This window comes from Haplochromis burtoni, unplaced genomic scaffold (genome assembly GCF_018398535.1).
Source record: "Haplochromis burtoni strain Fernald_Lab_line unplaced genomic scaffold, NCSU_Asbu1 Contig_24, whole genome shotgun sequence".
In the NCBI taxonomy this organism is placed as follows: Eukaryota; Metazoa; Chordata; class Actinopteri; order Cichliformes; family Cichlidae; genus Haplochromis; species Haplochromis burtoni.
This window is the reverse complement of record NW_024582385.1, coordinates 1403425-1421567: the sequence shown is the minus strand read 5'-3', so window position 1 is coordinate 1421567 and position 18143 is coordinate 1403425. Positions and strand designations below refer to the sequence as shown.

General features: G+C 40.4%; 1 protein-coding gene across 4 annotated transcripts; it reads left to right on the top strand.

Moving 5' to 3' along the window:
- The first annotated feature begins 5151 nt into the window (after positions 1-5151).
- Positions 5152-15047, top strand: LOC102300958 (glucose-6-phosphate exchanger SLC37A4). Of its 4 annotated transcripts, none has more exons than XM_005935954.3 (10): positions 5152-5478; positions 6141-6554; positions 7495-7727; positions 8673-8919; positions 11382-11534; positions 11620-11705; positions 12879-12992; positions 13074-13139; positions 13786-13924; positions 14004-15047. In XM_005935954.3, the coding sequence occupies exons 2-10, from the start codon at positions 6407-6409 to the stop codon at positions 14168-14170; spliced, it is 1353 nt and encodes a 450-aa protein (XP_005936016.1). In that variant the 5' UTR covers positions 5152-5478; positions 6141-6406; the 3' UTR covers positions 14171-15047. The 4 variants fall into 4 exon arrangements, with proteins under 4 accessions (XP_005936016.1, XP_042074762.1, XP_042074761.1 ...); XM_042218828.1 differs by lacking the exon at positions 5152-5478 and adding an exon at positions 5633-5994; XM_042218827.1 differs by lacking the exon at positions 5152-5478 and adding an exon at positions 5633-6043.
- The last annotated feature ends 3096 nt before the right edge of the window (positions 15048-18143 follow it).

Genomic DNA, 18143 nt, shown 5'->3' with positions numbered 1-18143 from the left:
AAAGGAGGACAATCACATTTTCTTTAACGACAAAGCCGATCATTATTAATAGTCACAACAACGAGTGTCATTAAAAATATCAGAGGGTCTCCAGAGGAACCAAACTGGCTTGTATTCTGCAGTCACAGTTATTAGGTCTGAGATGGACCTGAAAGCACAATGCAAGGTTTGTTAAAGCAAAACCACAAAAAGAAAAGAGTTAACATAAAAATAGTAAAGAATCAAAATGACATTTAATTTCATTATACAAAATAAAACTTTAAAAGCATTAAAAAAACAACCTTTTACTGAACAGAGTTATGGAAATGAGCGGCGCTGTTCATTCTTGATTCAGAGAGGAGACACAAATCCCTTTGGGCTTGTGTCAGGAAAGGCGTCTAGTGTGGGGAAAAAAATCATGTGGACCTACTTGCTGTGACGACCACCATGTGAATAAGGGAACAACTGAAAGTAGCTAGTTTGTTATTTTAAAAATAAAAGCTTTTTTACGAACACAGCCAAAAAGCACAAACAAAGCACACTGCACTTCACAAGACTAAACAGGGAAGAAATAATAACTCTTGTTTGGACCTGGATCAGGATTGGTCATTACCACAGAGGCGTTGTAGGGTCATGAAAATGATCCCGTTATGGATTTCAATTACCTTTTTCTTGACACCTGTAACTGGTCTATGCCACATGCTGTTTCCCAGTTCTTACTGTGTACTTATTTGCAAGGTTGGTGCAACCCACTTCAGGATATTTCAGTGCTTGCACGCTGATGAAGAAGACTGATTTGTTGTTGTCAGTCTGCCCCAGGGCAGCTGTAGCTACAACTGTAGCTGCCTTCACCAGTGTATGAATGTGAGAGTGAATGAATAGTGGCATTGTAAAGCGCTTTGAGGGGTCCCGAAAAGCGCTATATAAATGCAATCCATTATTATTATTATTGTTGTTGTTGTTGCTTTTTTAATCACCCTGGCTAATGCGCCGTTGTCCAGAAACAACTGATCATGGACTCAAAGAAACATGAATTAGGAAGGAAAGAAATGCCCAATCAAAATATCATTTTATAAAAGGATGCCCTCTGCCATCACTCGGACAGTCAGAGCCAAATGATAACCAGCTTTGAGAGACTCTTATTCCACTCTTATACTTTGCATATATATTATATATCAGAATATCATAACAGCCAAATCAATTATTTGAAGTCACACATCTACTGATGCCTTTTGGTTTTATTGATGATCTCAGACCATTTCGTATGGCTGACAGTGGTGACAGGTGTCAGCAGTAGTAAATCCAGAGTCAAGGGCTAAATGATGTCCCTAGGGGCAATGCAAAAGGCAAGCAAAAACAAACAAACAAACAAATTCATTCAACCAGACCAGTTGGACCACATTAAAACAAACTGACACTCTCTTGCTGTCCTGTTCCTGAGTGTTGTTGTGGACACTAACAGGCTTTTGAGAAGCTTCGCAGAACACTGAGATGAAAGGAGAAAGATCCATTTCACTTTGGTATGTTGTAACTGATGTCTATTTTTAGATTTCATTAGATAAGCACTGTTTGCCTTGCTTGCAATGATGGGACTCTACTGCTTTGACAACACAAATAAACAGTAAAGCTACTACAGGGCTACAGCAGCAGAAGACCACACTATGTGGCACTCTGAAGATTTTTTGCATTAAATACATTTTTTCTGCGAGAAAAAAAGAATGAAAAAGGATCATGTATGTATCATGTATTGCATGTTGCTGTTCTCTGCAAACATAAAAGCTGGCTTATGAACATCAGCTGAGCGGTAACGAGACGCTCTAAAATGTCTTCAGTGTCCTAACACAGCAAACCCTCACTTTTGCCAGTATAACTGCTTAAGAGGTTGCATTTCAAGGAAAGAGAACAGAGACATGTTTAATACAACAGCATCTGTCTCTAGAAGACACAAAACAGCTTTTACCTCTCTCTGAGGCAGACTGTATAATGACTGCAGTCTAGTACATCGGCAACAATGAACACGTTACTTTAGCTCCATCTTTTGGCAGGAAGTGTGCTGAAGCACTGATGGTGCTTCTTTTGTCTTTAGTCTTCTTTTCCAATTGCTCATTTGTCTGGTTTGAAATCTCAAAACAGGAACACAATATTAAACTACAAATTCATGCAATTTGTCAAAAAATAAATGAATCAAACTCATAATAATAGGTCAACTTATTTTGTACCACTGACAAAAGGAATCACTGGACATCAACAGACTTGTCGGCTCATAAATGTTCATATAATATTGTGTGTAATGTGCTTTATAATACACTCAGATGGGCCATGTCTTTGTCACTATGATTTATTTTTGTTGCTGTTTTTCCTTCTTTATTATTTTTGATTACCTCAGTTGGTGTCTTCTTCTTAAGTGAGTTCTGTCATTTTTGATGTGTGTATTTTTTTACACCTGAGTTTCCCAGAATTTTCGAATTGCATTTGATTTGTATGAAAAAAACTGTATAACTAGAGCTTGACTGATTGACTAGACTATAAAAAGAGCTCAAAGTAAAGATCAGAATCCACTATTTTACAATATATTAGAAATATATTTAAGAGTACCAAATTAGAAAGAAGCAGTCTTTTCATACCGAAAGACACTGAGGTTGTGATTTAGAGGAAATTGTTACTTCAGGCTGATAAACTGAGGTAATCCAGGAAAATAGGTTTCCTTTTCCCTGTTTTTGCCATTACATAGATTATTTCTTTTCTCACTCTGCTCAAGGATTAATCACTCACAGAGGCCTGAGGCGAGAGCAAATGAGCACCCAATCAAAGATGCTTGTGTAGGGTAGTTCACGTTGTTAAACATTAATTGTTCATAATGTTTAGGCCTGTGTTTGACGTTGCTAATGAAATGCATGATTCACTTTCTGCCTCCAGAACATTTTGTGTGTCGCCCCATATACAGCGTCTCCAACATTGATAACTGAATGGCTTACACAATGATAGTGATCTTATTTTAGTATTAATCTCTGTATTAGAAACATCATCGTCCCCATCATTATCATCAAAAACAAGGGATAAGAATGAAATTGTCATTATAATAGACCATAAGTGTCATTTTGAAGATAAATGAAGGGAAATTGGGTTAGATTTTGTTCATTTTGACACTAATTTCTGGAATATTTTTCAGGACTATAATTCCAGGATTTCAGTATTGTGCATGCATTACTCTACTGTATATCGTGTGTCTGTGACAGTTGAAATGCACTACTATGGGACTTAACCTGAACCACAGCAACTACCCCACATCCATAAGGTAAAACTGTAGAGGACGCTCTTGGCAGAACTTTGACACAGGTTAAGTGTCGTCCACCTTATCAAAAATCTTTCATCAGCGTTAATAACAATCCAATATCACTGACTCAGTAACAGTGCTTTAGTTGAAACTCACTCTCATCTCCAGCTTTGCTATGAAATGAAATGAATCACAACAATGCTGCGTGTCTTTTTACTGCAGTGCAGTATAGGACACATTAATCACCAAATAGACAACCACCTTCACCTGCATACAGCTCACTTGGAGCAGTTTATAATAATTTATCCACAATTTTGCTGTACATAGACAATGACAGTAAAAGCCTATTCTATTCTGTTCTATTCTATAACTACCTGCATATGTGCAAGCACAACACAAACATTTATATATAAAATTAATAAAATGTAAATCACAAAAAAGTGTTTTGTCAGCACACCATCTATTGTTCCACATGTTATCGGTGTTTTGTAGTAAAAACTTTGCATAAGGGAAATCTTTACGCTCCACTTCATAAGCTAAAAAAATACTGGCACAGAACATCTGTGGCTGTCACTGCCATTTAATCCTCAGCGCTTTTTTATACTTTCTTTGATAATAGTGAAACAGCTCCAGGACTATCTATAATTACACTCATTTCCCCCCCCCCCACTGTTAGAGGCTCCTTCGTTCTCTACGTGAATTGCATCGTGAGAGAGTACTGCCTGACGAGGGCACATTCAGAAATCTTTGAAACAATATCCTGTTGATATTTCCTTCCTGTGTCAACCCAGCAGTGTGTACAGGAAAAGATTCCCCCCAATGGAGAAAAAATAATGTTAATGGCATGTTGTTGATAACGAAGCTTCAGCTGTGATTATACAAACGATCAGTGAGTGTCTGTAACCTCACACAGAACAGTGAGTGAAGAACAGAGTGGCGAGCAGAGGGAAAGCTCCAGGTTTTCTGTTAAGTAAGAGAGTTCACTTCAACTCCGAGTCAGTTACAGACTGTGAACTAAGCCTCACTGTCAGGTTTTCTTCAACAAACTCTGACTTTCTCTCTGACTCCGCCCCTCCTGCTGCACCTGAACAAACTGGCTGACATTCTGATTCATGAGCATGTTGGCCATCCATTCATAAAGTTGCAATCAAAGCACATAAAGGAGAAAATTATTTTGCAGAAGTTCATGTTTTTACAAACACTGAAATCACACTTAGATATCATTTTGCTATTTTGACTACTTGACATGAGCGATTTTGCAAACCTTCAGTCGTCATATGAGGACGAATGAAGGACTGAAAACTAGATTCGGAGCAGTGATTCGGAGATGCTCTTCGCCTCACCTTGGTTGTAACAAAGGTATGGTTGTATTGGTTGTACTCTCAGCTTGAAGCTGTCTGGCCATTCTCCTCTGACTTCAAATATCGACAAGGATATATATAGCCATTCACTGTAATCCTATCAGATCAGCAGTTTATGAAATACTCACCCTAGCATGCTTGGCAAAAGTAACAATGGCACGTTCAAAGTCTTTTATCTCATCTTTCCTTCTTATTCTGATGTGCCTTTTGAACTTTAGCAGGTCATCTTTACATGTCTAAATGCCAGCAGCACTGTGTATTTTGGCCTTGTCATGTTTCTGTCAGTACTCTTTGTTTTCTCCATATAAGGTTATTTTTACTGTCAAAAACAAATATTTTAATGCAGAATGTGTACTTTAACTAGTGAATGTGAGACTTTTATATGTAATAAAGATTCTGTGGGGATCTGAGGAATTTCTCTAGACCCCCTCTTTCAGTTGCTCTTCACACCAGTTTGCAGAGGAGGGCGGTAGTGAGCAATGCGAGCTAAATATTGATGTCTTCGTGTAATAATAGAAGGTTGGCTGTGCCGTATTATTCTGCAGGCCCGAGTGATTCCTAAGATATGCCAGCTCAACAGTAATATGGGGCTAGTTGTTTTGCGAGGCATCACAAGCTTAAATTCATATATTTTTCACTGGAGTTTGGCGGCATGAAAACCGACCTCTACCTAAGTGCGAATACTTGATATTGTCTGTTTTAGTGACTGGCAGTGCAGCATAGTAACTGATAACCTGCCACGCTGTGTGTCTTTGTGTGTCGTGGCTGTGCCCACTCCATGTATGTCGCGCAGCCGCGCTCCCGGGACTGCAGATTCACGAACGCGCACCGTGTTTCAGCACGGACGAGGGACACGAATGAAAGGTAACGGGCTCTGCCGGCATTTCTCCATTCAGCGCTTCAGCGAGCCGCTAGGTTGCTGTGCCCCGCGGCACTGACGGGGGTTATAGCTCGCTTTACGTCGGGGTTTGGTTAAAGGAGCCCGGGGAGCGTTGACAGACACGGAAAGTCCCACAAATCAGTTCGCCGATGTTTGTTAGCAAGACCGCTGCCATTTGAATAATTCAACTGCTATTAGCGACTTGTTCGGTTGTTTAAGACGCTTTAGGCGTCAGCAGCCAGGGTTTAGTGAGTTTAAATGGACACGTACAGAATGCCATTAAAGTGTAAAACCACAGAGCTTATGGTGGAATTCTAAGTATTTGACAATTAAGCTTTTCGTATCGTACCGTGTGCTACAAGCTGACTAGTCTTGCAGGTTTTCTGACATCTGATAGTTTGAGGGTTGCTAACTGGAGCCTTCAACTCTGACATTTATAGGGCAGCATGCTAGAGCAGTGAAACTGAGCAAGCTGGGCTGTAGCTCCTGCACCTGACCTGGTCAGCACCGTGGCAATTTTTTTGACCTGAAGAAAAGAAACTGCAGATAGTCAGTCTGTGCCATTCCAGCTTGATGTAATAAATTGGAGGACCTGATGAAGCTGCTTCTGTCTAAAATAATGTGTTTTCTTGCTCTCATTTTTCAGGCTGCCTTAAAGTTCCTGTCCTCCGTCCCGGTGTCCCCAAGCAGCAGCCTCACAGATAGGCAAAGCTACCAGCCAGCACGGAGCCTGCTGCAGAGCGTCACCTCATGGAGAATATTTTATCCCATGCTACATCTTATTTTAGACCTCCTGCTGCAAACAACCCTTTACCAGTAGTGTCAGCATCTAGCTGATTCCAGAGGGCCCAGAAACAAGACTCCACTGAAGAAAAAATATTATTATTATAATTATTTGCATTGACTGTAATCATGGGGGCTACAGGCTACGGCTACTATCGTTTAGTCATCTTCATTTGCATGTTCATCGGCTACTCGCTCTATTTCTTTAACAGAAAGACCTTCTCATTTGTCATGCCCTCTGTGATGGAGGAGATAGAACTGGACAAAGATGATCTGGGTAAGATGGAAACAATAACGGGATGTTTTTATTTTTTAGGCTGTTGAGTGTAAGGAAAAGCTTCTTTAGCAAGCATTTAAGCCTTTAATCAAGCAGTTGCACAAGCGTTGCTATGTGAAGTGTTTGTTTGATTGCTGCTACACCCACCAGAGTGCTTATTATGTCACTTGCACTGATTTGACCTCAAAATTTCCACTGGGGAGAGTTTTGGTTTAAAAATGGTCCCAAAAAGATAACATTTATAAACATGTCCATCAATTTGTGCTTATTTTGTGGTGTTCACAAAGGGCTGGTCCAACCCATGACATGAAGAATTTAGAAACAGCTTTACACACGTTCATGTTTCCTGTTGAAAAAGCACATTGGACATGCTTTTTGTTTATTTGTTTATACAAATGATGAATTAGTTCACCTGATAAGAACAGGTCATGTTACACTTCTGAGACTCCACACACAGTTACCTGGATAAGACAAAATCCTGCTCCTCACTCGAGGCCTCTGGGCTGTGGATATTGCATGAGTAATTTCAAAGTGGGAAGGATGTTTTTCCTTCTGTAAATCCACTCAAAAGCTCATCAATTTGTGACTATAGATTATGGTTGGGGAAAAAATTGATAAAACGTAGCATAGCGATATTTTGCATTTCAATACAGGAGCACCAAATGTCAGGGAATGCTATGAACAAGGGGGCTCATCTCATCACCATCCCGAGATAACGTTACACAAGAAAACTGAAATTAAGTCGGCTCAACCAAAACGTCAGCTTTACAAAGCTAGCTCCTAATTCAGAGCAAGCTAATCGCTCAGTCACACAGGTAAAGAAAAAAGTAAAATGTTGTGATACTGAGTTATTAATGTGTATACTTTGTAGCAACCCAAATCTTCTTCAGTAGACAGTTTGCATCATACTGAAATAGCAATCTTCACGGTGTCTCTGCAGGTCTGATCACCAGCAGCCAGACTATGGCCTATGCCATCAGTAAGTTCATCAGCGGCGTGCTGTCAGATAAGATCAGCGCCCGCTGGCTTTTCTCCATTGGCCTTTTCCTGGTAGGGGGCATCAATGTGGTCTTCTCCTGGTCCTCTACTGTATCCATGTTCTCTCTGCTGTGGTTCATCAACGGCCTGGGACAAGGCTGTGGCTGGCCCCCATGTGGGAAAGTGCTCCGCAAGGTAATATCATCCTGTCTGCCACCTCATGCACCAGTATAAGTGTAATGCTGTCAGCACGCAGGGTGCCCATGATGCTTGTAATGCTTTCGCAACTAGTGAAAAGACATCACTTACAGGGGAGGACTACCTGTATGTTGTGTGTTTGGATTCTTTACTCCGGTGCATTAAACATGTATATTTCCTATTTTATTTGCTGTAATTGGATTCCTTGACATATATAGGACTCACCTTTGGTAGGACTACAGTCCTACAGTCATATGTTCGAGCAAATCCTAATCCATTAGACTCTGAGATACGTTGGAAGGTATCTTAAAGTAAGAAGCTCTCTTAAACGTAGCGGTTAGGAACAGCTGGGCAATAAATAGGCTTTGGCATATGTTCAGCATGTGGCAGGGGATCAGATTACAGGTCAATGTATTTATGGAAGATCCTCAGGAGATGTTTCTGAAGAATAGTAACATTGTTCAGAAGAGTTTCCCATCCCCAGTCAGAGCAAACACGTTTCATCCCTCCAAGTGTGTTCCATACTTGAGTTTACATTCACACGCGATGGAGAAGAAAAAGATTTAAATCAACTTTAAATATTTGCCCAGTGGATTCTGAAGTTACAGGACAATCTTTCAGGGGTACGGTGTGAGGACTATTTATGGTCGCCTTTAGGTCGATTACGTCTTGAGGGCGTGTGGCTCTGATGTCAAAAACAGATTACACTTTTTGTCTGTGCTGTCATTGTGCTACAATTCTGTTGATTATTAGATTTGCAATAATCTCTCTGCACAGCTCACATATAATCTTATAAGATAAACTGCGCTCAGTGACAAATTTAGTTCCATAACTTGTGGGTTGCCTCAGCAAATGGAAAGTAGCTAATATGAGCAATATGTGGTTTCAAGTTGTGCTTAAATAGGCTTTAATATTTGACTCTTTGTGTCTGTTCTCCGTCAGTGGTATGAGCCTTCCCAGTTTGGAACATGGTGGTCTGTCCTGTCCTGCAGCATGAACCTGGCTGGGAGTCTGGGTCCAATCTTGGTCTCAGTGCTGCTGCATTACTACGACTGGAGGACCATCCTGACCATGTCGGGCATTTTCTGTGCTGCCTTCTCATTTGTTTGTCTAGTGTTTGTAAAGAATGAGCCAAAGGATGTGGGCCTGCCCAGCATGGAGGCAGCAGCCAAGAAGGGAGCGAAAGGAGGTGAGAGAACCAAGAACGGAAAGGTCACTTCCTGTGTAGCTTTAAACGATCATCATGTCAGTCACACGGGGACGTGTTCAGGGATGCAAACAACTCACTTGTAAGCTAATTTTCCTCTTTTTTTAAGTAGTGACATTATTATCTTGAACCAGTGGATGATGGATGAATCCCTGTCAGAATTCCTACAGTGAATTTCTTTGATGCTCATGAAGGTGAACTATATTGGACAACTAGAGCAAAAACCTGCTTGCATTGGTATGTGGAGCCAAAGATGGACAGGACTCCCAAAATATGGGAAAACACGTCTCAATAGAGTTACAAATGCATACAGTATGATCTACAAGCATAAACTAAGCTTGTGTACAATGATTTGTGTGTAACTTATAGGACTCATAGTACATGCTTCAATCCACACACAAATACGAAGCAGCCTGACCACACGTGAAACTATTATACAAACGCATACATCCAAACCAGAATAAATACTGATCATTTATTAAGTTCAGCTCTGAATCCGATAATTTACACTTTCAAAAACCTTTCTGTGTGTACAAATGAGTAGAACTACATGAAACCTCCCTCTCGCTTGCTCACCAAACCTTAAATATGTGTGGACAAACCGATCACGTCGCGTGCCCACGTGGAGTTTCGAGGCACGTTTAATGCTGCCGGCATTGCAAAGATTCACAAAGGTAAGCTGGGTTCAAGTCCCAGTGTGAAACAGACGTGGACAAATCATTACTTGTGGATATCGTACACATTTGCAACCCATATCGAAAGCATATTTTTTTCATGTGCACATAAGTGTCATAATGGCAGATTTTTTTGCCAGATCTGCAGCTCTGTAGTACAGAGACCTCTGGCGGATGCTTAGTGTTCTGAGCTTGGCTCATAGCTGCTCACTAGCTTTCTGGTTTGGGTCAACTTATATCCAAGTGAGGCATCAGAAGTTTACACCAGCAGAACTTTGATCCTCTGCAGGCGATGAACACAGTGTACAGCTGAATGCTAACATTTCACTCACAACTGTGCCCATTAGCTCTTTTTGCTGCAGTAGCTATTACTGTAAAAATATTTTTCTCTTTCTCACTGTCTGTAAACTTTGTACTGTAGATGTTACTCTCACTTGCTGGTACGCTTATACTCACCAGCCACTTTGTTAGGTACACCTGTTCAATTGCTAGTTAAAATAAATATCTAATCAGCCGGTCACATGACAGCAGCTCACTGCATTTAGGTATGTATTTTTGAGGGATCAAGCAGTAAAGGCATAGAGGACACAGGAAATATGCCTTCATGGTGGGTTTTTATTTCACGCCAAAGTTCAAAATATAATTAATGGGCCCATAAAAGAGGTCAACTAAATACAACTCTGCTCAAAAAGTGACATAAAAGTAATTAAGCAAACAAAATATACAGAATTAACTCTCAGACTGACTTAAACGCAAAGACACAGGCGGGTAACTTTTTATAGTGGTTTGGCCAAATCATTTAGACACAATAGAGGAAACCGAATTAAACATCAAGACTATCTAAGCACAAATTAACTTAACCAAACCTAAAACACCCACCTTGTTTGTAGAGGGTGTGGTTGGCTTTCATAGTCCTCGGCCCTTGGCCACGCCTTTTGCCCAAAGAGAAAACTCAAAAGAAAGAGAAACATAATTAATATAACAGAATCACACAGTGCTATTATGTGCACGCTTCATAACGTCACTGTTGGGTTTAAGTAAATAAATGAATGAATGACATTCCTGAAATAAATGTTTAAACACAAAACAAACTAATGAGGTGAGTGTCTGGACTGATTGTTATCAACATGTGGTTGAGGCCATCACAGTAGTCAGGGGCACCTGCTAAAGGTTGAAATTGAGCATCAGAATGGGAAAGAGGTGGTTTAATTGACTTTAAACATGGCACAGTTGTTGGTCCGAGACGAGTTGGTCTGAGTATTTTCAGAAACCGCTGAACTGCTGGGATCTTTCTGCACAATCCTCACAGAATGGTACGAAGAAGAGAAAATATCCAGTGAGCGGCAGTTCTCTGGATAGATGTGGGAATTCAAAGGAGAATGCTCAGACTGATCCAATAGGAACGCTTCAGTAACTCAACCACTCGTTACAACCAAGTTATGTCGAACATGTGACTTGTCATCAGAAATTGAAAAACTCTCCGTTTCTGTTGTGACATTCAGATGTAAGGTCAGAATTTGGTGTAAACGTCATGAAAGCTTGGCTTCATCCTGCTTTGGATGAGCAGTCTGGAGGTCCCTTTCTTGACACACTTTGTATGTTAGCACCAACTGATCATTGTTTAAATGCCACAGTTGCTGAATATGTCCATCCCTTTATGACCATACCATGTGACAGGCATGCTTTGTAGAATAATTGAAAAAACTTCATTCTTTACATTATTTGGACTGTTAAGTATTCATGAGCTCTTTTTGTGTCTGTGCTCACCAGGAAGCAGTGAAAGCACCCTGAGTGAATTCCTCCTGTCTCCTTTCCTGTGGGTGCTGTCTCTGGGTTACTTGGTGGTGTTTGGAGTGAAGACGGCTGCCACCGACTGGGGACAGCTGTTCCTCATGCAGGAGAAAGGCCAGACTGCTCTCATGGGTGCGTGTGTTCATTGTTGCTTCCCACATAGTTTTCACGTCATCTGACTGGTTGTGGGTGATGACGGAAGCTCTGTTGCTAACAGGCAGTACCTACATGAGTGCCTTGGAGGTTGGAGGCTTTGTGGGCAGCCTTACGTCAGGCTTCATTTCAGACAGAGCTGTGGCTCGGGTGAGTAACCGGTATGAGTTGAATTAAAACAACTTGGGTCAGTTAAAGGGATTCTTGAACAAGCATACGAGTAGCGATTGGTTAAGTGGATTAGTTAGCTCAACTATTTCAAATAATTAAAGGCTTGAATGAGCCTTTAAAAAGTTTAAGCAAAAAGCTCTACTAAAAGTAACGGAAATAACCATAAGTTATGTAATATTAACAAAGAAATAGTTGGAATTCTCTGCTTAAGGTATCACTGGTATTTGAAATTCATTAAAAAACAAATTCTTCGAAAGCTAACAGAAATGGATAGACACTTGAAATCTTATTATTGCCAAACTGTGAATAAAAGTAGTAAATATTTTGCTAAACATATGGCTAGCAATTAAATTGTTAGCCAAGTATGAATTAACAGTTAGCAAATATAGCAAATATAGAAAAAATGTAGTTTATTACGGAGTTTCTGATGCCTAAACTATAAATACACTGCACACTATTTCCCCCAAAATCCTTCTCCAGCAAGCCTCTGGGCTGTGAGTGGGAGTCCCCACTCAGCACAGCCACACAGTCGGACTGTAGCTACATTGTAACAGCAAACCCCTCTGAAACCTTAGAATGTAACTTACCTATGGTTACATTTCATCTAAGGCCCTCTTTAACCTACTGCTATGAATCTTTGTAGAGTTCAGGATGCACAGGCCAATCCAATAGTTAAATGGACTGGTTCTTTACTTGAGCACTGAAAGCACTGTGTCGACACAGACACAGCTGGTGACATTTCTGGAAGGTGCACATCAAGTTACCAGGGATGTAGCAGGATATTTACACAATAACTGCAAAGCCCAACACCGTAACCTGACGTGCACCTCCATAGAAATGTAACTGCACTGCGTGTCAATGCGGCTCGCAACTATTGCGACTGGCCTGTTCAGTGATGTTGAGTCCTCCTGTGCATTTGTGGCTACATTTTCACCACAGTTTGATTTTATGAGTGAGAGAATAAGCAGGGTTAGGGTTGCTTTCAAATTAACATACTGCTCGAATTTTCCAAGGTTGAAGTCTGACTTTTTTTTTTTTTAATTATTATTATTTATTTAGGTTTTAGACTTAAACCTGGTTTTGATACATCACATGTTTCAGTATGAAGGGTGTTGATTTTAGTGTTTTGCTCCTTTCTTTGCCTTTTTCTAGAAAGGCTTGGGCACCCATGGCAACCCTCGCCATGGCCTGCTTATTGTCATGATGGCTGGCATGTATGTGTCAATGTACCTCTTCAGAGTGACCATCACACCTGAAATCCCAAAGGTAATTCATCATTTTGTAATCCACGTGAAATGTATACCTTTCAGTCCTCAAAAAACTCTAAGAGTAAATGTCTTTGTTCAGGAGCCTCCACTTTGGGTCCAAGTCATTCATCCTGTATCCGTCCTCATTGGTGTGTCAGAGAAAGAGGTATGCTCCGGAAAGAATCATTCCATGTGAATAAAAACAATGTAGCTACTTATCAAAAGGCTAGCTGGTGAGTTGTTCTGAACAGCGAGCATAGCGGCTCTATATTGTTCTCTACAGCAGACTCAGACACACTACCCAGTGTTACAGTGTCATCCACTGACTATTTCTGGGAAGAGATGTGGGTTACACTCCGGCCCAGCAGGGGGCCAGTTAGGGCCCAGTTACCCGTTCAGCTTGCAGTGATGGAAACCCTGAAGCTGATGAAGAAAAAGGCATTTATTAGTCTGTGGAACTGGGACAATAGAAGTTTAATGGCAAATGTTGTTGGTGTTTAACACCTGTACCTTTAAAAGAAACTGCTTCTGAAGCAAACTGTGTTGCATAAAATAATTTTTCAAGCTTGCAACATTTGGGATTTCATTTGGGAAAATCAGCATTTGGACAAACTCAACCAAAATATGTCTTTTTACCTTTTTACCCGTTCACTTTAAAAGAGTTCATTCTCTTTTGAGCTTCAAATGAACTTTAAGATTCACCTAAAGGTTTAAAAATGTCCCAGTTTCAGTAGCTGTACCTGTGGACACCCTAGAAAATTATTTTTCCTCCAGAAGGCTTTTATTTTATGTATGTTTTCTCTCATTCACAGATTTGGATCCTCTTGCTTGGTGCCATGTTTGGATTTTCTTCTTATGGACCAGTCGCCCTGTTCGGGGTGATAGCCAGTGAAAGTGCTCCTTCAAACTTCTGTGGAACATCTCATGCTGTTGTAGCTCTAATGGCTAACGGTGAGCTGCAGTAAAATTATTGTCATGTTTCAGGTTTTAACCCTTTGATATGAACACACAAGCTTTCTTTGTGTTGCAGTGGGAGCTTTCATGGCAGGGCTGCCCTTCAGCACTATTGCCAAGCAGCACAGCTGGGACGTGGCGTTCTGGTTAGCTGAGGTGATAATGGGCGTCACCACCATCGGATTCTTCCTTGTACGTAACATGCGCACCAAAATGGGACGGATCACAGAGAAAGTGGACTAAAGTCCCTGTTGGTACTGCTGGTGACTCTATATGCAAAATACTGCACATTAATACAGATCCAGCTTGACCAGCCAAAACAAGACTAATCATGAAATCTTTGACGGCATCCTCAGGGCTGATGCAGATCATGGAATCACTTATTTAGTCCCAGGTAATCCCACATGCATGGATTAATATTAAAGTGCACAAAGGTCCTGTAGATCCATGCTCATCAAAAGCTTCTGTTTTAACACTTCAACTTAATCAGCCAATCAATAGAAAAAGTTTCTCATATCGATGTGCTTACAAATGGTCTAAAGATGTATGTTTCAGAAAACATACCGACACCAAAGTATCAAAAGCTGTGAGTCGGTTTTCTTGAGTTGAACCGTATGTAGAGCCCATTTTCACATCCTGCCTACAGTGCAGGTCGTTTCTGTTTAACACAGTGAATGTTGACTGAAGGGTCTGTACATTAAAGGTAACATTGTTCACTTATACCTCAAGTATTTGTAAAACTTCTTTTCATTAACATGTTCACTGACATGAAGCATTTGGAGACCGTATTTTTCTATACAGTCGTTTGCTGAATGATAGTTTGTTCTCTGGTTATGTCAGCTTTTCTGATCTGGCATGTTTATTTATTTATTTATTTTTAGAACAGATAAATACAGATGATAATGTCACTGCCATTGTAGTTTTGTGGAGCAGATTTCTTAATTTTTGGGATAAACAAAGTACATATCATCTGGACTATAAACTGTTAATAAAATCTCTCGACCACCTGATCTTTGTCAACTGAAAGGTTACAGCACGTGTTGCTTTGCCATGTCTTACTGGAGTTGTGCTGGTTTTCAAAGAGGTAAAGATCTAATAAAAGCTTCACTTTCTTTATCTACAAAGTGTTGTTGACCTTTGCACCTTCAGTGTCTGACAGGTAAAAGTCCAAAAAACGGGCAGGAACAAATGCGGAGTAAAAACAGACGCCTTTGCTTGAATGAATACATAAAGGGATGGACGTGGTCTGCAAAAAGCCCCCAATCCAAGTGTTACCAGTTTGAATCCCACCTGATCCCTCGAAGAACAATAAGTACACACAGCCATTACATTTAATGATAACCCAAGGTTTAATTTAAATAGAGTGAGTTAGAGCAAAGACACGTTTGTAAGTATTTCTAAATGGTGGGATGTGGGAATGCTTTCATACTTACTGATTTATTTATTTATTTTAATGAGTGAACCAGATAGCAGCTGCTTGAGTTTGGAGAATAATTTGTGGATAATTGGAAGAAAAAAATAATACTAAAAATGGGATGATATTAAAAATAAGAAGTCTTGGTAAACGTTTAACTATGACTCTGAACCAGTGCTACCTGTGGTACATTTCAGTTCTTTACTTGTTCCACATGTTGTCACATTACAACCTTATTTTATTTACAGCCATATTTTGGGTGACGGTAGACACCAGTAACAGTTTGAGCTGATATAATTTTGGTGAGAATCGGGTAAAGGTCGGTCCTAACCCAAATTCGAGAATCGGTAAAAACTTACTTTTTTTAATGAGTCGTCTTCAAACTTGACAATGACACATGAGGCCTTGGGGGACATGCGTACTTACGATGGCTAAGCATTTGACTTTGACCTTCACTGTTAGTGCCAAGGTCAAAGTTGATCTTGGGGGAAAAAAATGCCAAGAAACCATATCGAACGTAATTTACATGTCAGATGTTCCTACAATTTGATTGGACTCCACCTGTGGTATATTCAGTTGTCTGCACATGATTTCATGAGATACACACCAGTCTATTTAAAGTCCAACAACACATGTCAGAGCAAAAACCAAGACATGAAGTCCAAGGAATTGTCTGCAGACTTCAGAAACAGGATTGTTTCGAGGCACAGATCTGGAAAGAGGTACAAAAAATTTCTGCAGCATTGAAGGTCCCAGTGAGCACAGTGTCCTCCATCATCCATAAACGGGAGAAATTTGGATTCAACAGGACTCTTCCTAGAGCTGGATACTGGCCAATCTGAGTACTTAAGGTAGAAGGGCATTAGTGAGGTGGCCAAGAACCCAAGCAAAACCTTAAAGGTTCATCTTCCAACAGGACAACAACCCTAAGCACACAGCCAAGATAACAAAGGAGTGGCTTCAGGTCCTTGACTGCCCCAGCGAGAGCCCAGACTCTGTGCGCTGACACTCCCCATCCAACCTGAGCCTGAGAGGTTCTGCAAAGAACAATGTGAGAACCTGCCCAAAAATAGGTGTGGCCAAGCGTGTAGCTTCATACTCAAAAAGACTTAATGCTATAATAGTTAAGTATTGAGCAACTACTGTGAATATTTATATATGGTATATTTTGTTGTTTTTTATGCATTTAAAAATTTCAAACAAACCTTTTCCACTTTTTCATTATGGGGTGTTGTGTGCAAATTTTTGAGGTTAAAAATGAATTGAATCCATTTTGGAATAAGGCTGTAACATGACCAAATGTGGAACAAGCTGCGATATTATTTGCAGTATTCTTTTAACCACAAGGTTCAGAGGTGAAGGTTTAGGGTAGTATGCAGTGAGAATGTATGAAAAAATAGAGCCATCAAATTATGTTTCACTGATTATATGTTGGTTTTTTTAACTTTCAAAAGAGTGAATGAACATGAGGAACAAAGGTGAATTACTCGCAACAGGAAAAATAAGAAAAGATGCTAATAATTAACTTTCAAACGTAGTTGTTAACCGAGGATAGGAAAGGATTAGTAGTGTAACTGCTGTCCCATATGGAGGTGAAAAAAGTAAATGAAGGTGTGGTCCTTAAAAAATGTGTGCCAAGGTAACACACAGTAACACAACAATGAGAAAAAAAGAGGAAGGCACAGAGATAACTAAGGTAAAGGAAGTAACTTGTGGAAACAGGAATAGAAATATTTACCGTGAACAGTACTTTTTTTAGATTTAAAAAAATTATTATGTAATTGTAAATTTTCATGACAGCAGCACATCTCAAAAAAAGCTGGGACGGGGGCCATGTTTACCACTGTGTATTGTCCCCTCTTCTTTGAACAACAAACTTCTGGGATCAAACTCCTGGGAGTGGGGAACTCCCAGAAGACTAGCTTGACTTTTGGGAGATGTTGTGCTAGTCTTGTCTGATATAGGATTTTAGCTTGGTCCTGTATCTTTGATTTCATTATGTACCAAACGTTTTAAGTTGGTGAACGTCTGGACTGCGCTCTTATGGACAAAGATCTTGGATGTTGTTCCTGGGATCTGCTGGAGCCGCTCACCCAGCTTGGGAGTCACTGGACCGAGTGCTCCGATTACTGCCACTGTTAACGTCACCCTCCACATCTTCTTGAGCTCTTTTCTCAGGCCTCGGTATTTCTCAAGCTTCTCATGTTCCTTTTTCCAGATGTTGCTATCAATCGATGAAGCTACATGTATCACTACAACTGCTTTCCTCTGCTTGTCCATCACTACTATGTGCGGTTGCTTAGTCATCACCAGTTTGTCTGTCTGTATCTGGAAGTCCCACGGGATCTGGTAGTATTTCTGGATGTCAGCCACTTCTTCTAACTGACAGGTCGCTGTACATACCGTACAGCAGCCTGTCCTTCCACGATGGTTCCTCTCCTTGCTCAGTTTCTTTCTCCGGTTTCTGCCGCCTGAGATAAATAAATAAGCGTGCGGTCAGTTGTGGCCATCTTGCTGATGTACTCATAGATGTTTGTCTCAGTGGTTCTGACACCCACTAGTCCTCGTCCTCCTTTCTTTTGCTTAGCATACAGTCTCAGGGAGCTGGATTTGTGGTAGAAACCATCAGCTACTGGTATGCCAGTACCAGTGTACTAGCAGCTGGCTAATTTACAGGGAGTGCAGAATTATTAGGCAAGTTGTATTTGTGAGGAATAATTTTATTATTGAACAACAACCATGTTCTCAATGAACCCAAAAAACTCATTAATATCAAAGCTGAATGTTTTTGGAAGTAGTTTT

Bases quoted from the DNA above. Each gene is read 5' to 3' on its own strand.
- LOC102300958 (XM_005935954.3), top strand. From the start codon at position 6,407: ATGGGGGCTACAGGCTACGGCTACTATCGTTTAGTCATCTTCATTTGC. The intron at 6,555-7,494 runs GTAAGATGGAAA...GTGTCTCTGCAG, and splicing joins ACTGGACAAAGATGATCTGG to GTCTGATCACCAGCAGCCAG. The intron at 7,728-8,672 runs GTAATATCATCC...GTTCTCCGTCAG, and splicing joins GTGGGAAAGTGCTCCGCAAG to TGGTATGAGCCTTCCCAGTT.